Genomic DNA, 26,324 nt, shown 5'->3' with positions numbered 1-26,324 from the left:
TTCTTTCTTTCTTTACTTTTTTACTCTTTCTCACCCCAGGTGTGGGGGATATTGTAGAAAGGCAAAATAACTGTTTAAATTGATAGAAAGTTTAAGGGTTAAACAGGGTAGGCTACTCTGAGCTTTATTTCAGGGCCAGCATTCTCTGAATTAGCAGTTCTTTTGTCTGTTTGGTTCCATCACTGTCTTTGATGAATAGGAAATCATTTACAAGAGATGTTAAAAAGAGGAAGACCTTTCTGATGCTACTTTTCTGTCTGACAGGGCGCACGGTGGCTGTGGATTGGGCCGTGGCAAAGGATAAATATAAAAATACACAGTCTGCCTCTGCCCCAGGTAAGATGTGGTAGTATTGGGTAGTATTGGGTTGTGTGTCCTGGTGTGGGTATGGAAGCAGCTCTACCTATGGTAAAATGTCACGGAACCTGCTTACCAGTAAGAATACTGGGTCAAAGATACCAAAAGCACAAGATTAATGGAAAGAATGAGACTGAGGATTAAGAGAAACTCTGAGTCCCTCAGAAGTGAGCCCAGAGCTGTTTGTCGATTTATATTGTACCATCTGGTGATCTGGTCTCAAAACATAGGATCTTTTGAGTCTAAGCCCACTCCTGGGTGTGAATGTGAATGAGGAGTGGGACCTGAGTTCATTGTCCCCTCTTCTGGCTTTCCTTTCCAAACTTTTGATAAAATGATGGAATGTTAAGAATAAGGAAACTTAAAAATTGAGGTTTTCTTTTTTAAGAAAGCAGGTGGGCTTTAAGCCACCAGGAGCCCCGAGAACAGAACTCACCGAGGTGAAGGTTCATGGCCGGGCCCCGCCCCCCGAGTGGGCCTTGTGCTGGCCGTGGTGCTCAATGGCAGGCTGTTTGTGGAGGCTCAGTTGCTAACTTCTCTCATTCCGAGTGTGATTAACCTTCAGGTTTCTGATGAATGGGACAGGCTTCCAGGGAATATCAGTGACGAGGGTTTTTTTGTTGTTGTTTTTGCCTTCTTTCCCTCATACTTTCTCTTACATACAGTAAGAAAAATACTGAGAAAAATACAGTTAAAGTCCTAGTCCTAGTCCCAAGGAACTAGGAACTTGGGGTATTAAGTTAATCTTGTCTAAGTTAATCTTGGATTCTAAATGAATTCCTAACTTTCTTTACCTCCGTGTGTAGGTGAGGAGAAGAGGCCTGAACCTAAACATCAGGAATTAGGTAAAGAGAATGGCAGGGAAGAAGAGGATACGGAAGAGGAAGAAGAGGATGACACGGAAGAGGAGGAGGAGGAGGGGGAAGAAGGAAAAGAATCAAGGGTGACCAAGCCTGCACAAATTCAAAAGAGGTAAGCAGCTCAGCTTGTCCCAAGACAACAGAGGAGGATCTAGGATTGTCTCTGGGAGGAGCAATGATGTCTTCCCTGCCCCCATCACAGCCGAGGTGATGTGTGTAAGGAAGGTGGATAGACCCCTCTGGCAGCCCAGAACCTTAGTTCTGACCTTTGCCATTGCAGAGCAGTCCAGAGGGCCACACCTGCAGAGAGCAGTGAAGAGGAGCATTGTGACGACGACAGCGACCTGGAGGAAGGAGATAGTCTTGATGGTGGAGAGGAGCTGGCTCAGAGTGATACCAGCAGTGAAGAGCAAGAGGACGAAGGTTTGCCTGGGATCTTTGTGGACACCCTTACATTTAAAACCAGTTAGTGACAAATGTGCATCAGATCCGCGCACTCCTCTTCTAAATAGGACCCGACGGTGTTCTGTCAGATGTGTGTTTCAGTGCTGAAAAGGATACCGTTAGATTGCTTCTCGAGGTTTTTGTTTCGTTTTTTAAATACGTTTGGAATGGTATTTGAGGGTTAAGATTCTAAGGGAATTTAAAACCTGGCTTAATGCTGAGGCACTCTTTCTCTGTTGCTTATCTAAGGTGAATGAATAACTGGATAAACAGGATATTGTATCCTAACACCAGGAGGATTTTAAACAACTCTTATGAGCTGAGATGGATAAAGGACCCCTTGGGGCATTTTGTAAAACTGTAATCAAACCCTGTTGCCACCTTTATAAAGAATGTTGGACATAAACTCAACGCATTTATTGAGGGAGGCAGGTCATTACAGAATGAGGAATGGCCAATAACTGGTTCTTTAGGTTAAGTCTGGCATGTTGGTTTGGCCGTATAAAAAATCTGAGGAAATAAGCTTTTCCCATGAGAGAATGGTAGACACCTTAGAATCAAAGAAGCTTCTTTCTATACTGATGGGACTATGAGACCGTGCATCCAGTAACCAGATTGATCTGTCTCTTACCTTTCTTTACCTTGAAAAAATTATTGGGCAAATACGTAATAATGACAGAAAATTAAAAAGGATAGTGCAGGAGACTGTAATATAGAAAGAAAAGTTCCTCACCACTCCCCACAAGAGTCCCTCAGAGTAACCACTGCTGTTTCTTTCATATCTTTCAGAAGTTTTTTATGTATATGTAAGTATATATGTCTATTTTTAAAAACAGTGAGTCTTCCTTGTACCCAGGTCCTCAGCCACTTAGGGCCCCTCCCCAGAGACAAGCAATGTTAAAAGTTTCTTGTGTATCTGTGTAATACTTTTATAAGCAAAAACACGTGCATGCATACACATGTCGAATATAGTATGTGTTTGTGTATGTGAATGTGTATTTTTTTTCTCCTCAGGTGTTCTAAATGTTTAGACTGTCACGACAGTATATATGAATGTCTTTTGTCCCACACCCTTACCACGTTGGATTTCATCCATTTTTTCGTTGTTGCCAATCTGTTGGAATGAAAAATAGTATCTTATTTCTGGTGCTATGTTTTTCTTATGAGTAAATTTGAGCATCTTTTCATGTATTTAGTTGTATATTCTTTGTTTACTTTTACTTTTGTTTTTTCTTATTCATTTAGGCAAGATTTTTATATATCTAAAAAGTTAGCCCCTTGTCATATGGGTTGCACTATGTCTTTTTCAGTTTGTTGTTTTTCTTTTTACTTTAGATGTGCAAGTCTCAAAGAAAAAGAAGAGGAAATTACCCTCTGATGTGAATGAAGGGAAAACTGTTTTTATCAGGTACGCGTTTGTACCTTGAGAACTGCTGTTTATGTTGCCCTCACAGGTTTTTCTTTTCTCCTTTTTTCCTTTCTTCTTTTCTCTCTCTCTTTCTTTATTTTTGTAAAGATTTTATGTTTAAGGAAGTTCTGCACCCAGCGTGGGGCTCAGACTCACAACCCCGAGATCAAGAGTCACATGCTCCACCGACTGAGCCAGCCGGGCGCCCCACTCTCTGCCCCCGCAGTACTAGTTCTGTTAGGTAGCCCAGAAAATTAGATGCCTTTAAGACCATTAATGCATCTGGCCCTAGGAACATAGGAAATTGTGGGAATATAGGAGAAGCAGAACTGCACACAGAAGATAAAGAGCAGGGGGCTCCGGATTCTATCCTCATTTACATTTCCTTCTTTGTAATTGGGATAGCATCATTTGGAATACATCAGTTCTTCAACTATTAGAAACATCTTCTGGTTTTTGTTTTAGGGGAAGTGCTGTGGAGGGGTGATACCACTTGTCCCAGATAATTTTTCTCTATGCCTAACTTACCTTTTTAGGTAGTGACCAGAATAAAGTAAGGCATCCCATTTGTTTTCAGGAAAACTTAAGGAGGGAGTCAGGTGGAGATGGGTTTTATTTCATGTTGCCATTGCCATTTTAGTCCTACTGACTATGGTACATTGGCCATTTCATAGAGTCAGGATATCTTCAGGACACCTCAGGCATGCGTTCTTGTCCTTTCTTAAGTGCCAGTGTGTTAGGGCTATTTGGGTCTTATCTTAAAGATGTGTATTTTATCTTCCTGTACAGTCTTCTAAGATTATTTTTATTATACAAGTAATTTATGCTTATTTTAGGAAATTTAGGAAATAAATGAGCAAAAAGACACAAAATATTAACCTTAATGATTACTCAGAGACACCTGCACACATGCCCATATCATAGCTGTTTACAAAGATGAGTTTAGCCTCCACAAGCTGCGCTGTAGCCCATTTTCTTCCTTCATGGCTTGTCTCTTCTTAATTGTTCTTATTGTGTTGTTTGGAATGGCCATATAAATAATTTTGTATTTGTAGAGGATGCTGTCTAATAGGAAGGAGGAAATGTCATACTTAGGAGCCTGTGACCTTAATACTAAGGATACCATTCCTTACTATTTCTACATCTTTTAATGAAACTTAGGAAAGTAAAGGATGGGAGAGTGAAAACTATACACGATGAGACAAATTAGAAGAGGTGACATGGCTAGGACATGTGTTATTGCAGAACATCTTTTTTGTCTCGGTTACTTCGTAAGATGGAATTATTTATGGGGTTGTTAACTGAGTATAGAGAAGAAACATTATAAATGTTTATTGGGGACCGTTTTTTTGTCTGTTTTTACCCTGGAAGGTTGTGCATAGCTGGGGAAATGAAGGATCTTTACAATGTATTAAAATTCAGTAGATCAGAATCTTCCAACATTTATAATCCCATTGAGAGAAATAAATGCTTTTCTTGTTTTGCATTCAAGAGCTAGTAAACTTTACTGTGTTTGCTTTTGAGTTATTATTTTAAGGATTTTCTGACATTTGCAAAGTTTTAACTGAAACCTGGATTTCACAGCAGCACAGAGAGGAAAATGGGTAATCAAGAGAGACAGACAGACACATGTACACACTTGACTTTTCTCATTAGCCTGCTGTGAATCTTTTGATTGTAATAAGAGAAACTAATTTTGGCCAATGTAAATGAAAAAGCAGGTTTGTTGGATGAACATTGGGTGGTTCACAGGATCAAAGCTGTCAAAGAGCGCAAACCTTAAGAAGGAGATGAAAATCTGGGATGTTTTGGGCCCCAGCTGTAAGAGTCTCTGGGAACATTCACTGCCTTTTTTTTTCTTTGTCAAGACATAACATATATTCTGTAAAGTGCATTAATCTAAATGTACAGCTCAGCGAAATTTTTCATATGTATATATCCATGTAACCACCACCCAGATCAAGATATAGGACATTTTCTGATTTTCACTTCCCAAAGTTTCCTTTGGGTGGGGTACTGCTATTTTGAAATGAATCTGCATCAACAGCTTCTGGCCTTTGTTTACGTCTGTTCAAGTTTTAAATTCCAGGGGGAGAGAATCTGATTGACATAGAAAGGCCAGTCACTTATGGCCAAGGGGCCGAATCACACATCAGAGGCTGGGTCGCTGGGGGCCTCCCCTATGTATTGGTGCTATTCCTGAACCACAGAGGGTGGCCACGAGTATCGAGTATAGCTCCATTTGGTGTCTTACATTGTACTAGAACACAGGAGCTCGCTTTAGTAATTGACTTTTCTTGTGACTTGACTGTCTTCCGTAGAAACCTATCTTTTGACTCAGAGGAAGAAGAACTCGGAGAGCTCCTCCAGCAATTTGGAGATCTTAAATATGTCCGTATTGTCTTGCATCCAGACACAGAGCATTCTAAAGGTACTTATCAGCTTGTCAGGCCCTAAACAGGTGGAGACTGCTGCCATGGACACTGACTAGGTTACTTGAGAGCATAATGTGTGCCGTCCTGAGGGGTCTACAGTTCATCCAGCCCAGGTTTCTGTGGTCCATAGAAGCACCAAGGACGTTCTGAGGTTGTCTTCCAAAATATCAAACTCAGCATCTTGAATGTGCTGCCAGCCACAATTTTGTCTAAGCTTTTTAAGCCCTTGCTTATTTACTTTAGGGTAATGAATTCCATTTGTTGTTCTCCTTTGAATTTCAAATGTGATAGCATCTCATGGGTATTAATCATTCCACATTGCTTGAAATTACTGGGATCTTTTTCAGTTGCTTTTGTTAGAGATGGAAGCTGACAGAAATTTTGTTGCAGTGGCAACAGTCAGAAGGAAAGCTGTATATAGCAGGACTGCTGCCTTAGATTTTTTTCCTAAAGCTATTTCTTTTGAACTTTGAAGGATCGGCCCCAGTTGGTTCTAGTGTACTGTTGTTAGGGGAGCAGCAACTTTTCAGTCTATCTGTTATCTTTGATTTCGTCAACTGCAGTCATTCTCCTAAAGCAGTGAATTCTTAATTCATTCTGATTCTTGCTTCCTTTGAGATCTAGCAAAAGCTATGAACCCTCTCTCCAGAAAAATGCCACTTCTGAGAGTTTGTGGGCTTTCTGGAATCTGTTCAAGGGTTAAGAACCTCTGTTCTAAACCTTACTTTCCAAATTGATAAGACCTGATCATTTTTGGTTTTTCCTTAGCCAAAAAGTTATAAGTAGGGCAGTCTGATGGAAAGAAGCTGAACTGCTTCCTGGAGATTAGGGATCTAATTGTAGCTGAGCCGTAGACCAGCTGGGTGATTTTGGCAAATTGTTTAACCACTGCAGGCTTCAATTTCTTATCTGTAAAATGAGTAGGTTCGACTGAAGTAATCACTTAATGTGTCTTCAACTCCAATACTCAGCTATACTTCTTGGACCTTATCCATTTCAGTATGTTTTTCTAAAAATGGGCAACTAGAATTGCATAGGATGTGCCTAGTACTGTAGGATGTTGCTTTACTTTGATATCTTTTGTTTCTTTTTGAGTGCAGTAGTCTGTTGGGTTGGTATTTTCAGAATGTAGTCAATAGTTGACTTGCTCATTCTCTTTCTCAGTCTATTAATATTAGCTGAGAGTTAATCTTAATAAGCATAGTTTTCATTGTTATTAATTTTTTAAGATTTTATTTATCCATTTGTCGGAGAGAGAGAGAGAGCACAAGCAGGGGGAGCGGCAGGCAGAGGGAGAAGCACGCTTCCCGCTGCAAGGAGCCTGATGCGGGACTGGATCCCAGGACTCTGGGATCATGACGTGAGCCAAAGACAGATGCTTAACGGACTGAGCCACCCAGGTGTCCTGCATTATTATTTTTTTAATACATTTTTTTTAAAAGATTTTATTTATGTATTTGTCAGAGAGAGAGCAAGCACAAGCAGGGGGAGCAGCAGACAGAGGGGGAAGCAGGCTCCCTGCTGAGCAAGGAGCCTGATGCAGGACTCGATCCTAGGACCCTGGGATCATGACCTGAGTTGAAGGCAGACCCTCAACTGACTGAGCCACCCAGGTGTCCCAAATACATTGTCTTTTTCCAGCTCTTGTTGAATTTTTTTGCCTACTCACACAGCCTTGGCTGCCTCCTACCATTTATCCCTGTCAGCATGCCATTTCGCTGTCTAGGAGAGCTAAAAATTATCTGTAGACTTTTAGGGAAGTATTAAGACTAAACCCAATACTGACCCAGTAATTTCCAGTGTTAAAATACATTTAGAGAGAAGTACCCATTTTCTTCATTTTGGATGAATAAGCTCATCTGTCAATTAGAACATTTTCCCCCCATCTTCCTTCCTTTCTTTCCATATTATTTGTTTCTTCCTATCGAGTGTCTATTAATGCCAGACACTATGGTAGGTGCTAGCAGCCAGGAAACATGGCTCTTACTCCTGAGGCATTCCTTCTGTCTGGGAAGATGTCACCTGACCAGCGCTGTAATAGTTGTGATTGGAGGCCCAGTGGGTGGGGCATTTGGCCCTACCTGGAGGAGTCAGGAAAGACCTCACCTAGATGGTGACTCTTGGGTTGGCCTGCCCTGTGTGTTGTCTCAGTCTGCTGCCATTCATTCTTGTAGGGAACAAAAAAATCAATGCCTCAGTAGCTCTAGGAAACATGACCTTTTTTTTATACATGAGGAAATGTTTAAATTTGTATAAAGGAATACTAACAAAATATTACAAAACTTGTATTTCTTTTTTGGAGTATACTGTAAGGTGAACTTTTTTTCTTTGCTGATAAAAACTGTTTTTTATCAATAGCAGAAATTAGGATGGCTGATTGGCTCTGCATCTAACCAGTGACAGGTGAGCCTCTGCAAATTTGAGGGTATGAGTCAAGAATTGAGCTTACGGCTTTCTGTTTCATTACTGTATTCATGTGATAGAGGCCAGGGACTTCGACTTGCAGAGGTCATTCTGCCCATATCTGATGTCTTCCAAGTGGCTTTGATGACAGGGAGATCTGTAGTTAATTTCAGGTTAAGTGGTTCCTTCCTCATTTTTTAGTTCTCTAAAAGGCAAGCAGTAAATAATGCTGATTTAAGTGGAACTTCTCTCCCATATCTTGTGGCTTTTTCTTACTAAGGAGAGCAGTGGTGAGACTAAAGTTCTAAGAAGCATTGGAAAAGATGAAGTAATAGTAAAATTTCACTGTAAGCACTTGTCCCGTCTTATCTTTGAACCTTCAGCGCCTGGCGCAGTGCCTGTCTTCTAGCACCTAACAGAAGGACGCTGCTCCCCCTTCCACTCTGTGTCAGGCTGCCACCATCTGTAGCGCCGTCTTTGGCATCCTGCTGGGCCATGGGAGTTTGGCATCTCACTTAATTTTGTTTCTCTGCAGGTTGTGCATTTGCCCAGTTCATGACACAAGAAGCAGCTCAGAAATGCCTTGAAGCTGCTTCTCCAGAGACTGAGGTAAGGAGGACATTTCTTTTACCCCCTAACTTAGGGCATAGTGACTCCAAAGCCAGCATCTGCTGTTTATACCCAGCTTTATTAGTACTATCACTAATATAATAATAATAAAGCTAACACTTATTGAACACCTGGTGTGTGTTAGGCACTCAGCTTTACATGTATTACCTTATTTATTCCTTATGTCAGTTCTATAGGGGTACGTAAGCTAATTAAAATTATACCTATTGGAGTGCGTGGGTGGCCTAGTCAGTTAAGGGTCCGACTCTTGTCTTCAGCTCAGGTCTAGATCTCAGGGTTGTGAGTTGTGAGCCCATGTTGGGCTCCACGCTGGGCATGGAGCATACTTAAAAAAAAAGATCAGTTATTATATCTATTTTATAAGTGAGGAAACAGGTATAATAATGTATCTAATGTTTATTAATCAGCCTTTATCATTAGGCTGATGACACGAAAGGTTGGGACAGGAAGAGATTAAGGTCATCTATAAAGTGGAGCGAGTAAATGAGAGAAAATGTATGGGTGATGGATTTTTCTGTGTATTCTATAACCAAGTATATATTGTTTTGAGATAAGTTAACCTGTATTGCCATTATCTCTTAAATTCTCTTGAGTTAATACTACCATTTCATTAGCTTTCTTTAGAATTTAAAAAAATTGATTATATATAGGTCAGTTTTCCTCAATTTGGGCCTACTTTGGGCCTAATCAGCTCCCTTAAAATACGTTACTACTGACTGCGCTAAGTATACACGCGGCCTTTCGCACAGCTGTACTAGATGTTAGGCTCAGTGGTCCACTTGCAGCCACCTGGGCTAAGACATCCCGCGGGTTGGGTTCCGTAGCATAATTGGGATTTGCAGTTTTCCCTTTCCTTGGCATTCCTTGTTGGGTGCTTAGTCTCTCTTCATTATGAATTTTAAGAGAGAGGGTTGTAATTTGTTACAGGGTGGTGGGCTTAAACTGGATGGCCGGCAGCTCAGGGTCGACTTGGCAGTGACCCGTGATGAGGCTGCAAAGCTCCAGACAAAGAAGGTGAAGAAGCCAACCGGAACCCGGAACCTCTACCTGGCCCGAGAAGGCTGTGAGTAGTGGAAGGGAGACGTGAACCAGGCTTCTGAGTAGCGGGCTCCATGCTATGACAGTGACCAGCAACAGTAGGTCTGGGGGCACGTTTCAAATTCAAAACCCACATGTCCTCTTCGACAGCATTACGTTATTATTCCACTTTAGCAGATGGGGCTTTCTGTTAGGAAGCCTTCACTCAGTTTGTGGATTAACCAGTCCCATTCTCTTTTCTGCCTGCTTGCCTGAGACCTTTAGATCAGAGGATTCGCGGGGCAAAGAGGGAGGAAAAGCCCAAATTACCTTTGCTTCTTGTCATGATTTCTGATAGTTTTTCTGAAGGAGTTGAAAATTATGACTAAAATTACTCTTTTGAATTATTCATAGATTTAAAATGTGCACCCAGTACCTTTCCCTTAATGTCAGAAAGATAATCGGAAATTAGCTTCAATTAAAAATAAAACAAGCCGGAAGAATCCCTTCCTCTAGGTCATACACTGTCAGCCTACCTGCTGCACAGCTGCACAGCCCGGACTAGTGATGTAAGGCCCTTAGCCTTTGGTTCTAGGCTTCTGTATGGCCAGGTGGCTGGTTTCAGGTTGGCTTAACTCACAGCTTAGTACTGACCCCCAAGTACACGAGGAACAGTAAAATTCCCAGGGCAGGTTATAGGTGGAGCATTTTTGTATCCCAAATACCTAAAGTGTACTTGTTTTCAGAACTTCCTCTAGGCCTTTCCATCTGATGTTGGGCATACACATGAAGCTTTTGGAGGGGAGGGAGGGAGAAGTGGAGCAAATTCACAAAATGTTCAGTTTTAGTCCTTGAGAGCAGCACAGAGCTGAGAACTTAGCCCTGTAGCCTATTTCTGGACCTACCCAAATGCCACCATGTCCTGGCCAGCATAGTCCTCTGGGCCCTGTACAACGAGGTTGCATCATTCAAATCACATTCCTCTTGTTGCTCAGTGAAAATTCCCTTGCTGATGTCTTGGCCTTTTTCCCTCTTTTTGCAGTGATTCGTGCTGGGACTAAGGCTGCTGAGGGTGTGAGCGCTGCTGATATGGCCAAAAGAGAACGGGTGGGTAGATTAGGCACAGCCTTCAGGTTCTGCATGACTTCTTATAAATCAATAAATAATAACTATTGAATGCTGGAGGTGCCTGGCAGAGAGCCAAGCATCAGTCACAGACCCTGCTTGCTTACAGTCTTGTTAGAGGGAAGTGCACGGGTGAAACAGCAAATAACCCAATATTGTACATCCTATGTGAGTGTTGAATGCCATTATAAGGACTGGGTCTTATTCTTTAATTTCCCAATGCTCAGCAGTAAATGTTTGCCAAATCGTATGCTTCTACAAAATGGAATAGACACTTAGAAGCTAAGGCTATATATAATTAGGTGTCAGTGTGAAGGCAGAATAACCTAAGAAGGGAAGATCAGAATGGGCTGGAGTTAGTAGGGAAGGAGGTAAATGTGGGTCTTAAAAGGAAGAGGTAAGATGTCCTTTTTGGTAGGGGGTTATGTCCAGATTATAAAATCATCTTAGGAAAATTCTGTATCATGGGAGTTTCCACTGATAACTGATATCATTGAGTTTCTTTGGTGCTTAGTAGTGTTCATTCCCAGTAATTTTAACTTGCCTGAGTAGCCTACTTTCAAAAAGCTAAGCCAGCCTAGAATGATAAAGAGGCATGTCCATTAAGAGAATGAGCTTTGGTGCTTGAAGGTGCAGAAGATGAGGAACAGAGATGAGAATATGATGACACCAAGAGGCAGTGTGTTTTTCCTGTGTACAGTTTCTAGTCTCATGTTCACAACTTTTTTTGGTAGTGAACATCTGGAAATCATGGTATTTGTGGGGGCATTGTATGTCCTTTCTGATCACAATATGATAGTGACACATTTACTTTTCCCTTAGAACAAATTTTTCTAGCAAAAAGCTCAGTAGATTATATGCATTGTAATTCATAGCAGGCACAGCTTTTCCTGGGAGAAAAATCATGCTGTTGAACTCAGGCATGAGAGCCTCTTCAAGTAGCCCTTTAACATTCATTTCCAGAGTATTTTTATTTTGTGATTTGTTAGTACCTTTACCAAATAAGGAACAGCAGAAGTAAGACTAGGTAAAAGAAAAAATTATTTTAAAACTTTTTTCTACTAATCTGATTTTAAAAAACACACCAGGAGAAGAATGTTATCCTCTCACTTTAGCAAACATTGCCCTGGGACTGGTGCTTTGTGCGGCATAGTTGAGGCCAATGCTCTAAAGCAAAATTCATTTCTGTGGTCAGGGACAGTGTTTTGCCTCAAGGTGGCAGAGTTGAAACAACATTCTATCAAGTATTCTTTAAATAAATTCCATTTCCTTTTGGAAGGACTAAATAATTAGTTTGAGTTGGTGGGCAGATAAGGACTGGGCATAGAGGGTAACCACAGTATTATTTATTATTGCTTTGGGCCGGGTTTTGAATTTGGGATGTTTTTGTATATTACCTCATTTCAGCCTCACGTCAGTGCTGAGAGATTGGTATTTTGACCTGCAGTTCCACGTTGTAGAGGGAAAAACTGAGGCTTAAAAAATTTCATGTAAATTCTCCAGGTAGGGATGGATTTCCAATTTAGTCTGAATCTAGAGCCCATGATCTTATCACCTACCCACCATCTTGCCTCTTTGAACCTTTCTTTCCCTATGCTAGGCATAGGTGATTTCCCTTCTTTTGTCCATACGTGTGGTTATTGGATAGGGGGGTGCTCACAGTTCTTTCCTTTTGGAGAATTATGAACTTGAATTTTTAAAGGGTGGATTATATTGTTTTTTTTTTTTTAAGATTTTATTTATTTATTTGACAGAGAGAGACAGCCAGCAAGAGAGGGAACACAGTCAGGGGGAGTGGGAGAGGAAGAAGCAGGCTCCCAGCGGAGGAGCCTTACGTGGGGCTCAATCCCAGAACTCCGGGATCACGCCCTGAGCCGAAGGCAGACGCTTAACGACTGAGCCACCCAGGCACCCCATGGGTGGATTATATTGTTAACAATTTGTTGTTCTTTCAGTTTGAGCTGCTGAAGCATCAGAAACTCAAGGACCAGAACATCTTTGTCTCCCAGACCAGGCTCTGCCTGCATAACCTCCCAAAGGGTGTGGATGACAAAAAGCTCAGAAAGCTGCTGCTGAATGCCACCGGAGGGGAGAAGGGGGTGCGCCTCAAGGAGGTGAGAGTTGGCCCTGCCCACTCCAGAGTTTGGTACTCCTCCTGGCTCAGACTGAGCATTTATTTCTGAGGTGGTGCTAGCAGATTGACAGTTTCTTTTGGGCACTTTGTCAACAGATGAGGCTGAGTTTGGCAGGCTTCATGTTTGTTTGTTTTCTCTTCTTAGAACTGCCTTTCACATGTATTGTCCAAATTGCAGCAGAATATGAGGAGGCGTCCGCCCTCATGGATTAATTTGATTGCTTGCTGTGTGCTCAGCATAGCAGGTGCCGTAATGTTAATTTTCTCGCAGAGAAAATAATCTGTGTAGTTTGCTCTTTAGAAGAACATTGTACTGCCATTTAGGCTCTTATTGTATGGAAAGAGTCCTCAGTGCTGTGTGGGAAGCACAGAGAGCCATGCGGGCCTTCAGCAGTTGTGTTAGACAAACACGGGATTCGCACCAAGATTTGGTTAGACTGCTGTGCGAGTACAGAGACTTCTCTGCCCCACCCTCTGCAAACCTTTGTCACGGCATTTACTATCACACCGGCCTGTCGTCGTCTGCTGGTCCTTTCTCCCGACCAGAGCTCTTTGAGAGCAGGTATGTCACTGCTCCCAGTTCTTGGCAGAGTACCTGGAACATAGTCATCTCTCTATCTGTATTTATTGAAAAACACAGCCAATATTATAAATCTACTTTGCTCTGATTTGTGACTGTAAACTGTTTTCCTGATCCTGGAAAATCTCTTCAAAATGTGTGGCATTGGTATTTGGGGAATTACATGAGAGAATGTGAACATATCAGCACATATCTGACACCACTCTTAGTAAAACTGTTCAAAGTGTTACTGGCGTAGAGGTCAGTTGTGTAATTTCTCCTATCAGCATCCACAATACTTAGTAAGTGCCTGTACGTTGAAAACCTGTCATCAGGGAATTTTTTTTTTAAGATTTTATTTATTTATTTGAGAGAGAGAGAAGGAAAGAGAGCACAAAGGGAGACGGAGAGGGAGAAGCAGGCTCCCCACTGAGCAGAGAACCCTACTTAGGGCTTGATCCCTGGACCCTGGGATCATGACCTGAGCTGAATGCAGATGCTTAACCAGCTGAGCCAGCCAGGCGCCCCCAGTTAGGGAAATTTATGTGTTCTACAATATTTGTGTTGTATTGAATTTTCTCTTTATTTTTTAAGAAACTCATACTGTTGTCATTTTAAGGGGATTGTCTTTTTTTTTTTTTTTTTTAAGATTTATTTGTTTGAGAGAGAGAAAGAGCATGAGCAGGAGGAACAGAGGGAGAGGGAGAGCGAGAATCTCAAGCAGACTCCACACTGAGCATGGAGCCCCACGCAGGGCTCAGTCTCACTACCCTGAGATCATGACTTGAGCCGAAACAAGAGTCGGATGCTTAACTGACTACACCACCCCAGTGCCCCTTGAATTGTCTCTGTAATTCTTTAATATGTGTAGGTTTGGTATCTCAGCAAGATCATAAGCTTCTTGAGGACAGGAACCTGGTGTTAAGCTTTACTTAACTTCCCTACAGTACATGGCACAGTTGTAGGGACAGCGTAGGTACTAGAAGTATACCAAATGCAGCATCCACGTGTCCTAATACCTCGATGTCTCCATTACATCAGAACTGCGGCTTCCAGGAGAAATAGCATGTAAACAGTCAGTTTTTCCAAGACTGCTACTATGTTATGGTATCCTCAGTGCCCCAGGACACATTACATTCAGCTTAAGGATTTAAGGAAAAATCATGCCAGAGAAGATCTGAGCTCTGAGCAAAGCCAGCTAAAGCTTCTTCCTATAATCCTGAGGCTGTATGTTAGGCAGGCCCTTCTCCATGCCTGAATGTCTTTCTTAAAGATTTATTTATTTGAGAAAGAGAAGGGGCAGAGGGAGAGGGGGAGAAGCAGACCCCTTGCTGAGTGAGGAGCCCAACGTGGGGATTGATCTCACGACTCTGAGATCATGACCTGAGCTGAAATCAAGAGTCGGATGCTAAACCGACTGAGCCACCCCGGAGCCCCTCAGTCTTTCTTAACTAAAGCCATCAGGCCTTCTTTTCCTTCTTTAGTAATTTCCTTTCTGAGTGGCTGCTTCAGTGATGAAATCGATGGACAGCACTTCATCCTCAGTGATAACTTACACCATTTAAAGTACCACATACCTCTCAACTTGTATGTATTGTCCACAGTTGACTGTTATAATTGGGGGGGGTATTTTATTTACATGATTATTTATAGGTTTTTGTTGATCTCTGTAAACTCTTAGAAGCCAGCAAGTATCTGTTTCATTGGTTTTGTGCTTTCAGTAGGTGTATTCTAATAAGACAGTGGTAAGTGTTACTCCAGTATGACTGTTGCGGCAGTGATAGGGATGAGGATTCTGTCCCAGTCACCTGATTTCTCAGTGAGTCTGTTCATGCTCTCATCCTTTAATCATGGGTTCTTTCTCTTCTTCTACTCTTAGTGTAGGGTGATGCGAGACCTCAAAGGAGCGCATGGCAAAGTTAAGGGTCAGTCCCTGGGCTATGCCTTCGCAGAGTTCCAGGAGCACGAGCATGCCCTGACAGCCCTACGCCACATCAACAACAATCCAGAGATCTTTGGGCCTCTGAAGGTGAGCCTCAGCCTGTGGGTGGACCTGTTCCTCTGAGGGCCATTTGCAGAAAACCATTTCTCTCCTTTGTGTCCAGTGTCCTCTTGACTTGTTTGTGGTGGGGAAGAGTCAATGGAGGGAATAAGCAGTGATTCAGCTGATAGATGATTAGAGGGAACTGAAATCTAAATTGGATAGACTGCTTACAGAATGGCCCCTTACCTTTAAGTAGAGTAAGTGAGCAGGAGAGAGGGGGCAGTGGTGGGGGACAGCTCAGCTCACTGCACTCAGAAACTAAGAAATCTAATGAATGACATTCTCCTTCTGACACAGAGACCGATAGTGGAGTTCTCTTTGGAAGATCGAAGGAAACTTAAAATAAAGGAACTGAGGATTCAGCGCAGCCTGGTACAGAACTAAAATGTTTTTCTGTTTTTGCTCTTTTTTTTTTTTTTCAATTGTGGCCAAATACACATAACATAAAATTTACTATTTTTAAGTGTAGAGTTCTGTTAAAACAGTTTTTTTCAGGCTATATTTAAACTCCTATTTTGTTCAGTTTGTGGTTCTGCACGTAGGGCTCTACCTCATTAGGTGTTAACACTTTACTGTTAGTTCCCTAGAACTCTCCAGGCCATCCTCTCTGCCGGCCTTTCTTGTGATAGCTCCACATAGGGGAAAGAAAGGAGAGAGGAGAATCAGGCTGATTTTATTAGCAATGAGCAATACCAGTGCAATGTTTGGTTACATACCTGTCAAAGGTAATGACCCAGATGAAAGTTTTATGTTGCTGTAGATTTCAGCTATCTCTTCCATAATTCTTCTTTCTTCTTAGATAGCTCCAGAAACGTGATGCCTGTTAGTTTTAGTATTGTTTTTAATCTAGTGTGGTGTAAAGGAAAGAACGGGAACACGAATAGTCATGTTCAGACTCGGGCTGTACCCCTGAGTTCCTTAGCAAGTTAGTACCTCTCTCAGCTTCAGTTTAGTTTGTAAAATAGGATTACCAGTATCTGCCTCACATGATTGATAAGGATTAGATGGTAACAGTGTGTGGTCAGCACACAGTCAGTACTCATTCTCTCACCCCTCTTGCCCTAGGACGTAGAAGGCCAGAGTATTCTTGATACCGTAACTGCTACAGCTTTCATCAATAATGTGCCTGACTTTGCTTATATACCAAGCATCTGTACTCCTTGTGCTGTGTACCACGGGCCTGGCTAATAGAAGAGCAGTTTCAGCGGTTCATACCGGTCCCGGGTAGGAAAATCTAGGACCTGGTTCTTGTTCGAGGCAGCCTTGTTGTCCTAGGTATAAACTGACTTACTGCCTTAAGCTATTGCTTGGGAGTGATTCTGAAACTAGTGGCTTTAAAAACGATTCAGGTGGCTTTATTTGTTGCTTACACTTATGTAATAAAGAGGAAACACGTTAAGATGAGCTGCTCTTTCTGTGTAAAAGTGCCTCTTTCCCTGACTGACTTCTACACAGTTTCCGCATTCGGATCAAGTGTGCTTCCTCGGGTAGCATTTTCCCACCTCTCTCAAAGGAGGTAAGACCTCATAACTTGTACTTTCATGAACTTCCTTAAGGTCATTAGTTTTTCACTTTGCCTTGTTTGTGTGTCTCGTATCCTCCACTAGGCTGTGAGTCCTCAAAGGTAGACGCTATTCTTTGGCTCTGTACCCTTACCTTAGAAACAGACTGGCACATTACAGGCATGTAATCGATCTTTGTTGTATCAATTATTACACTAATGTGGGTCTTCTTTTTCTCCTTCTAGTACAGTTCACCATAAATCTGTAACGTATTTTATGCCTTCCTTCTCATAGCATCTTTTCCTGGTCTTTATTTCAATTATTCCTTCTCTAGCATTCTTCCTTTCTTTCTGTAGATTCGAGTTTCTGACCTCAGTGATCTTCCTTCTCTGAAGAAATTCACTTAGCCTTTCTTGCAAGACTGGTCCCCTTGTAACAAATTCCTTTCATTTTGTTTGTCTGAGAAAGTCTTTATTTCTCTTTCACTTTTGAAGGATACACTGGGTACAGAATTCTAGGTTGGTGACTTTTTGTCCCCAAAACTTTAAATATTTCTCTGTTCTCTTCTTTCTTACATGGCTTCTGAAGAGAAATTCAGTGTAATACTATTTTTTTTCCTCTGTAGGTAAGGTGTTCTTTACCTTGCACCCACCCCTTCTTCCAGATCTTCACTTTGTCTTTAGATTTTGTACAGTTTGGTGTGATATGCCTGGGTGGAGAATTGTCGATATATATCCTGTTTGGTGTTTGGCTGAGCTTCCTGCATCTGTGGTTTAGCGTCTGTCACTAAGTTTGGCAAATTCTCACCCCTTATTACTTCAAATATTTCTTCTGTTCCTTTCTCTCTTCTCCCTCTGGGATTCCCATCACACATTTGTTTAATAATTGCCCCATGCTACTGGTTTTTCTTTTTTCTTTCTTCCTACTGGCTTTAGAGTCTTGGGCGTGCATGTACTTTCCCCTGTTCCCGCATATGGAAAGGGAGGTGGTGGTTTTGTGTCCCTCAACCTGGTAACCATCTGTTACTGTGTCAGGGCCTGTGACCTTGTATTCACTTTCCTATAATTTCTGACTATTCAGGAGAAGGATTCTCCTTCTTCCACTAAGTTCTCGTAAAGCTCCTTTTCTGCTGAGTGTTTCCAGCAAATAAACCTCATCCAGAAACTAGATGGCAGTCTCTTGTTTTATGCAGCAAAAAGTGAAATCCAAGCCTGCAACTGGTGAGCCCCAGCAGGAACAACCAGCACTTGGAAAAGTCCAGCAACGGAAATCAGCTCAAAACCACACACAGGGACAAAGCAAGGCCCCCCCAGAGCAGAAGGGGAAGGTGCACTCGACCTCGTGGACAGGCTTCCAGACCAAGGCTGAAGTGGAGCAGGTGGAGCTGCCTGATGGGAAGAAGAGAAGGAAGGTCCTCGTGCTCCCCTCCCACCGAGGCCCCAAAATCAGGTGAGATGCAGAATGATGGCAGAGCACAGCTGGTGGCTTCTAAGAGGGCTTGGTTTTGCTTAGCCCTTTTCCTCTTTGTGGCTTCCGTTTGGATGAAAGGTACATTTAGTACTGTGTCAGTCCCCTATAAAGGGTTAATGTGCAAGCCTGTCTACACTAGCAGAGATGTCACTCTTGGAACAATCGGAGGCCGGAATAGGACTAGCAGAGGGGGCATCGGAGGAACTCCTAGGGCAGCTTTCATGCCATCTTTTTCCTCTTCTGAAGAGCTTCCTCCCATCCGGAGGGCTGTCTCTGTCAGCTGAGGACCACCTACTTGAGCTTATCTTGCAGATCCTGTTTGAGGCAACAGATTAGTGCTATCAACAAAAGTCAGTCTTTACAAAATATTTGTTAAATAAATGACGGTTTTTGAGAATCCCTTGGGGTTTTAAGCCAAAATAAAAAAGTATACAAATGTGGAGCCTTAGGGTATTCTGTTACAGTTTCCCTTTTTAGAATGACTTATCCTGGGCTCAGAAAGAGCCAGTGTAAGAAAAAATTTTATCCTGTGGCTGAGAGCCTCGGAGGTGCCAGTTAGAGGGAGAACTTGGAGTGACACTTACCTGACCTCTTATTTCAGGCTGCGGGACAAAGGCAAAGTCAAGTCTCTCCCTCCCAAAAAGCCAAAGCCCCAGATGAACCAGCTGAAGTCCGAGAAGCAGACATTACCTTCCAAGCAGGTGAGTTCTATGGGGCACGAGGCTTTGGTATGGCAGGGCTCTGCCACGGCTGGTAGCCACTTGTGTGCCCTGAGTAGTTAAGCAAAAAGAAAGGGCTTCTGGATGGCAGCACCCTCTTTTAGAGGCTGTTAAGGTATGCAGTTCTAAACGTGGAGAGAACCTAGGGCGCCTGGCTGGCTCAGGCAGAAGAGCATGTGACTCTTGATCTCGGGGTCATGACTTCGAGACCCATGTTGGATGTAGAAAATATTTTTAAAAATAAATAAATAAACTTAAAAAGAAATGGGGGCACCTGGCTGGCTCAGTCAGTTAAGCATCTGATTCTTGATTTCAGCTCAGGTCTTGATCTCTCAGGGTTGTGAGTTCAAGCCCCACATTGGGCTCCACGCTGGGCATGGAGCTTACTTTAAAAAATCTTAAATAAAATAAATAAGAAATAAGTTATTAAGTAAGTAATTAAATAGATAAAGTAGAAAGAACCCACATATTAGTTTCTCTACTTTAACAATTCTCTTGTTTCACCTGTTCCTCATACATATTGCCCCCTGCCCAGAGTATATTAAGGCAAACTCTGCTACACATGTAAATATGCCTTATATGAAAATGGGATTTATTGCTCAGAAAAATACCTCAGAATGCATCTCCAACCGACTGGGCCTTAAAAATATGCATATATTATGCCATTATCATATCTAATGAAATTAATAAGCCCTAATATCATTTGATATGCAGCCCATATTAAAATGTCTCCAGTTACCTCAAAAATATTCTTCTGTATTTAGTTGGTTAGTACAAATTAAGATACAGGCAGAGTCCACACATTACTTTTGGTTTTTATATCTCTTAAATCTTTTTTTTCCTGTAATACTCAGTCTTCCTCATCACCCCCCTTTTTTCCATGCTGATGATTTGTTGGAGAAACTGAGTGATTTGCCCTTTAGAATGGATTACATTGTGAGGTTAGCTGCTTGCTGCCTGGTGTCATGTACCTGTTGCTGTGGTACCCCGTATTGCCTGTAAACTGGTAGTTAGATGAATAGGCTTGGTTTGATTCAAGTCGAGTTTTCTTTTTCTTGTAAAGATTTTATATATTTTTTTTCAAAGATTTTATTTATTTATTTGACAGAGAGAGACAGCCAGGGAGAGAGGGAACACAAGCAGGGGGAGTGGGGGAGGAAGAAGCAGGCTCCCAGTGGAGGAGCCTGATGTGGGGCTCGATCCCATAACCCCGGGATCATGCCCTGAGCCGAAGGCAGACGCTTAACGACTGAGACACCCAGGCGCCCCAAGATTTTATATATTTTTAAGTCATCTCTACACCTAATGTGGGGCTTGAACTCATGACCCCGAGATCAAGAGTCGCGTGCTCCACCAAGTGAGCCAGCCAGGCACCCCTCAAGTTCAGTTTTCTTGGCAAGAGTATTTCATGGGTGGTGCTGGGTGCTTTCTGTTGCATTAGCAACCTAAGGCGGGTAAGGTCTGGTTACCCCATTTTTAGTGATGCTCAGGTTGATCGATAGACCTGTAGGCTTAGAGGTTGTCTGCCTGTCTTCCGTTTGTGGAGTTCCCATCAGTCTCTCACCTAATGGTTTTAGCCCCCATTGATGATTACTGTCTAGATCCAGGATTTCAATATGGGGTGCAGAATGGTGATTTTCTAGGGTTTTGTTTTTTGTTTTCAGTTCTTTTGCATTGTTTTGCTAGAATTCTAGAGAAAAAAAATCTTCCCTTGTCAACTATATGGTTACCATGAAGTACCATTTGTATAGGAAAGGCAGGATAAATGCTTGATTTCATTTCCCTTTATCAGTTTTCAAAGTAATGAGTTGGTGCCCTACCAACCTCCTGTGGTGACCAGTAAGATCTTTTAGTATTATAGATTCTGGAGTTTTTATATACTTGATGTGTTATAATCAAATGCAGTTATTATTTTTGTCCCGTTTAGGCTAGCAGAAGGTACTTCAGGTTGGCTCCTGAGTCCTTCCGATATGACCCTGTCTTTGGTGGTGTCCTTGCTTTCTGGTACAACCAGATGTCCCAGCTCATCTTACATGTTTCTTCCTTGGTCCTGGCATTAGCCATTTTTCCAAACAGCCCTAGTTCCTTTTAGTAGACATTGTAGTTCTGCATTCTTGAACATTTGAGGTCAAGATTTCTTTTCCTCTTCCCTAGTCCCTTTCTTTTAAGTTTCAAGGGTAAAAGAAGCATTAGCTTCTACTCAAGGAATCTGTGCCTCTGGGAAGTCTGACCCATATTGTACTATCATATAGAGCCCTACCTCTGAAATCTCATTAGCATTGAAGGAAAGGGCCAGCAAGAAGGTGCAAACTCTGGGCTGACTCATCTGCGAGAAGATTTCTCGCAAGAGCGTTGAGAGGGAGAGCTCGGAAGCATTTGCACGGTATTTTAGTGGGGCCCTTCTCTTAGGCATTCCTGGTCTGGTTTCTTGCCAATGGATGGTTCATTTTGGGTTTTTCTAAGGATCACTCTCTGAATGTCCACTTCTTGTGGCCGACACGATTTCTTATTTTCTCTCTTGGGTGGCATAAAGGTAAGGTGACATTCAGTGCTTGAAACTGATTATCTTGTTTTTCCTTACCTTTCATTTGTAGGCCCCTAGGAAAAAGGCTAAGGGAAATAAGACCGAAATCCGCTTCAACCAGCTGGTCGAACAATATAAGCAGAAATTACTGGGACCTTCTAAAGGAGCGCCTCTTGCAAAGAGGAGCAAATGGTTTGACAGTTGATGGTGGCAGCGGACTGGATAAGAAGCTGGATTCTCAGTCGAACTCCCAGGTCTCTCTCTACCCCCTAATGTTATTCTCTGAGGGAAGGACACCCCCTTTCCTCCCCAGTGCACTGCCACTTTGTTGGGAGGCCCCCTGGGCTGTGCACATTTGAACTTTGGGCCCTCCCCAGTGCGTGATTAGTGAACCACAAAAAGTAGTCTCAGAAAAACATCGCCATGCTTTTTGTGTATTATCCAAGTTACTCTGTGAATTGTGTTTGTAATTATTACCCATTCAGCCCTTTGTTTCTCAAATGGAAGCAGTTGTAAAGAGGATTCTTGAAGGCTGAATTTTTAAGATGTATATTTTAAGTGTCTCCTCTAAATGAGCTATTTTTTGGCTTTTTGAATAACAAACTATTTCTCATTTCTAATAGATGTGAATCCTTTATTATTTATGAACATTTTTTACATTCCTAACTCTAATTCAGTTACATAGTTCTACATAATGCAGGAATTAAGTAAGAACGGAGAAAAAGGATTTCCAACCTAATCTCTGAGAGTGGGAGAGACTGGGAAAGTCACTCAGGGCAGTGGGGCCTGGCAGAGAGCAACACCTGATAATTGTTTGCCAGATGAGTGGGTTCTTATGGGCAGTTGACTAGAAATCAGTTTGCAGTGGCCCACTGTCACTAGCCTGGCTGGTGATGACCCATATTCTCTCTCCTCAGGACTTAACAGAGGTAGGGGTTGGTGGAGGGAGCAGTGAGCATGAGGCCTAGGCTCCAGCTTGTCCTGCCTTACCTAATGGGTGGCCTTGACCCAGACAGACTCTCTGAGCCTCAGTTTTCTCATCTTCAGAGTAGAATTGAACTAAGGTTTTCTCTGATCCATTTTGGCTCTACCCTTTTTCTAATTCATTCATTCAAATTCATACTCTTTTTTTAAACTCAGAGAGGATAGAGATGACTCAATACTTCCCAAAATTTTAGAGGTATCACAAAAGCTGGGAGGGATGGTGAATAAATATTAGAGAGTCTAGATTCAAAAGAGATCGTGATAGCCAGAAGGAATGGGCTGAATCTGACAAGATGAAAATCATAGGAGCAAACATAAATTCCTTCACTTGGGTTCAAAAGCCCTACTGCACAAGTTCTGCTTGGAGAAGTTGAGCTGATTGAATTCACATTATGAAGCAACAGTATGGCTGACACACATGTAATAGGACCGTTAGCTGTAGTAGTAGAGATGGGATGTCTCCAGTGAGTCAACTGCCAGTACTCTGGGTTGGCCATACCACACCTATGAGACAAATGTAATGACCAGGTTGGTGAAGGAAATCAGAGAGATGGAAACACAAGTGGTCATGAGTTGATTGTTGTTGAAGCTGGTCGTAGGTAAATGGAGATGTATTATACTGTTCTCTCTGCTTTTGTGGACATTTGAAATTTTCCATAATAAAAAGTTAAGAAAGTCAGATGAGTAACTGAAAGAAACTGACCTGACTTGCCTGAGAAGGGAATTCTTGGAGTGTTATTAGCTGTTGGTAGAGCCCAGAAGGATATATGGAGGCAGATGAGTAAAAGTCACAAGGAATCAGATTTTGGAAGAACTTCAGTGTAGCTGTCAGAGGGGCATGGGTCCCATCTCTGGAACAGACCAAGGAGAGTAAGTCCAGGATATTGCCAGGGGATTCCAGTACCTGGGGATTGGGCTAGAGGAGGTCGTAAGGATTGGTCAACTGAGTAACATTTGGCCTCAGAATGACCTGAAGATGGGCTTTATGTCTTCAACCTAGTCGTGAGGCCCCTTTCTAAAGCAGACGTCATCATTCTCTGTGCAGTGTCCTGAAGATACTAGGTCCTGGTGAAGTCTGTGTGAGGCTTGAGATGGTGTAACTCGCCCAAGAGGCGGTGCCCTCGGCTCTCCAGCCCCTGCCGCCTCTCCTGCTTGTCTCTATCCATCTCTCCCTTTCTTTCATCTTTGGCTTCCCAGCCCTTCCTTCAGTTCCTTTGACTCTACTGGATTTTGGAAGAACCTCAGAGCCTTTGTGTTTGTTCCCTTCGCCTGGAGAGGTTTTCCCTCACATCTTTTGCTTATCACTCAGATCTCCACTGAGCTGTAACCCCTCCTGGAGCTCTTTCCTGGCTCAAGTAGGGCTCTTCTTCCCCTCCTCTCTATCCTGCCCCATCACTGAATCCTGTTACTCTGCTTATCTTCCTCCTAGCGCTCAGTCTATCCGAAATTATTTGTTTGTTCCCCTGTTCGAATGTGTGCTTTGTGAGAGGAACTTGATCTCTCATTGATGCTGGAGACACAGCACCTAGAATTGAACCTGGCACATAGTAGGTAAGGAGTAAGTATTTTTTGAATGAAAAGAGGAGGGAAGAAACAATACTCAGTGGGTCAGAGAAAGAGTTGGAAATAATAGCCCAATGTTCTTGACTCTCTAGTCCGGCCTGGTGCTATAATGAATGATGCTTTCTTGAGAACTGTTGCAACCCTAGGGATATGGCTGTTCAAGTATCTTGGGAACCAATGAATGCTCAAAAATGCCCTGAATTGGTTTAAAAATGGATAAAGGAGAGACCCTGAAAATACTTAAAAACCTTTCTTGGGCGAGAACCAGAGGACAGGGGCTATATCTCCATAGTTCTCTCGGGACAGTATGACTTGGGGAGTTTGGAGCGTTCTTGCAATAGCTTGGCCACACATCTGTCCTGGGAAGGTCTGTACACTGTGGCGGGAGCAAGATACTTTATTAAGGTAAACACAGACTTGACTCTTCACCACCTGCCTGTTAGCTAGTCTGTTGTCTCTTGGCCAGCTCTGCTCAACAGATACTTTTCTGGGGTAATATAAATATCTCTAAATTAACATTCAAAAATATATCTTAACATTTAGAATAGATAAAAATTGGTGTTCATTCAGATAATTTTGCCATATTCTCTTAGATCCAGATGCTTCTTCTGATAGCTTGAGCAACCTTGGAAAGGTATTATTGCTCAGTTCTTTTAAAAAGTGATGTGTGGACCAGTCATCCACTTTCTCAACAACCAGCTTCCTTATATGGTATTGTCCTTCAGGACACCTTCCCGGGGGTTATCTGGGCAGCTCCATTTACCTTTGCGTTGGGAGTGTTAATGCATGAGTTGTGCTCACTTCTTCACTTCAGAGCCTAAAGTTTCATGAAATGGAATTTTCTGAATTAAAGAGGAAGGTAGGGGTACAGACCGCTTAGTTAAAAAAACAACAACAAACATTTTAACATCCAAGACCAAATGCCTTCAGTCAAACTGTTAAGTTTCAGTAGTATCTTCCTGCTTGGTTACGGTAGCCTGGCTCAGAAATCTTTCTTTTAAATAAAGAGTCTTAAGATTGTGTGCTATTTCTTTGCTTTTTGGGGGGTTACTTGGTAGTTTTGAGGAATCGGCTCTGATCCAGGAGGTACAGTCCCTTCCTTTAAGGGTTAGCTTGCAACAAGCATTATGTTACAAATGTCTTAAAGTGAGTTCTGTAAGCTTCTGTGACAGAGTTAGGACGTGTGAATTCATTCTTTTAAGTTTTTCGTTTTAATTCCAATATAGCTAACATGCAGTGTTATATTCGTTTCAGGTGTACAATATAGTGATTCAACAATCACATACATCACCTGTTGCTCATCATGACCTGTGCCCTCCTTAATCCCCATCACCTATTTCACCCATCTCCCCCACACACACCTCCCCTCTGGTAGCCATCAGATTGTTCTCTATGGTTAAGAGTCTGTTTCTTGGTTTGTCTCGCTTTTTTCCTTTGCTCGTTTGTTCTGTTTCTTCAATTTACATATGAGTGAAATCATAAGGTATTTGTCTTTCTCTGACTGACTTATTTCACTTAGCATTATACTCTCTAGGTCCATCCATGTTGTTGTAAATGGCAAAATTTCATTCTTTTTTATGGCTGAATGTGAATTCATTTTTCAAAATACTTCCAAACATCTTGTGGTATGTTTTTGCCTTGAAAAGAGTTTTTCCAACTAAGCATTTCAGAGCCTGGAGCCTCAGGGCACCAGAGATCCCTTTCTCACCATGTATTTGGCCTTCAACCATCTGAGGAAGCAGGAGGTCAAATCTGCCAGAGTGAGTGCTGACCACCCAGAATCTTCAGTCTTATGCCCTCTGATTGACCCAAGGAGCTAGTTCTCTGCTTTATATCCCCATTGCTCACTTTTTGAGATGTGATTGACAGGCATCTGCCAATTCTGTCATAGAAGTAGCAGCTCTGCCCATGCAGCTTGGCAAGTTTCTGAAACTTCTCTGCTCCGTCGTGGCAACAGCTACATCATCAGACTGTGAGGATGCCCAAGATAAATTGGTATTTCTGTTTGTTTCGGATGACGCTCACCTATGCCTTCTCCCACGCAGCCCTAACTGGTGCTTCCAGGGCCGGCAGGAGCTTGCTTTGTTTCTCTCAGGCCAGGTAGAGATTTTCAGACTTCCTTTGTCCAAGGTTGACTGATTTAGAA

General features: G+C 42.3%; 1 protein-coding gene across 1 annotated transcript in view; it reads left to right on the top strand.

The window, feature by feature from the left end:
• RBM28 (RNA binding motif protein 28) overlaps nt 1–23,309 on the top strand; it is a 29,248-nt gene extending 5,939 nt beyond the window's left edge. The window contains exons 6-19 of the mRNA XM_002913421.4: nt 265–336; nt 1,164–1,329; nt 1,498–1,640; nt 2,997–3,069; nt 5,391–5,500; nt 8,443–8,516; nt 9,465–9,600; nt 10,597–10,661; nt 12,635–12,793; nt 15,252–15,401; nt 15,714–15,788; nt 18,111–18,367; nt 18,990–19,089; nt 21,702–23,309. Coding sequence (XP_002913467.1) covers nt 265–336; nt 1,164–1,329; nt 1,498–1,640; nt 2,997–3,069; nt 5,391–5,500; nt 8,443–8,516; nt 9,465–9,600; nt 10,597–10,661; nt 12,635–12,793; nt 15,252–15,401; nt 15,714–15,788; nt 18,111–18,367; nt 18,990–19,089; nt 21,702–21,836 — 1,715 coding nt within the window. The 3' untranslated portion in view covers nt 21,837–23,309. The remainder of the gene's footprint in view (nt 1–264; nt 337–1,163; nt 1,330–1,497; nt 1,641–2,996; nt 3,070–5,390; nt 5,501–8,442; nt 8,517–9,464; nt 9,601–10,596; nt 10,662–12,634; nt 12,794–15,251; nt 15,402–15,713; nt 15,789–18,110; nt 18,368–18,989; nt 19,090–21,701) is intronic.
• The last annotated feature ends 3,015 nt before the right edge of the window (nt 23,310–26,324 follow it).

Source organism: Ailuropoda melanoleuca, chromosome 1, assembly GCF_002007445.2.
Source record: "Ailuropoda melanoleuca isolate Jingjing chromosome 1, ASM200744v2, whole genome shotgun sequence".
NCBI lineage: Eukaryota > Metazoa > Chordata > Mammalia > Carnivora > Ursidae > Ailuropoda > Ailuropoda melanoleuca.
This window is presented reverse-complemented; position numbering and strand designations above follow the sequence as displayed.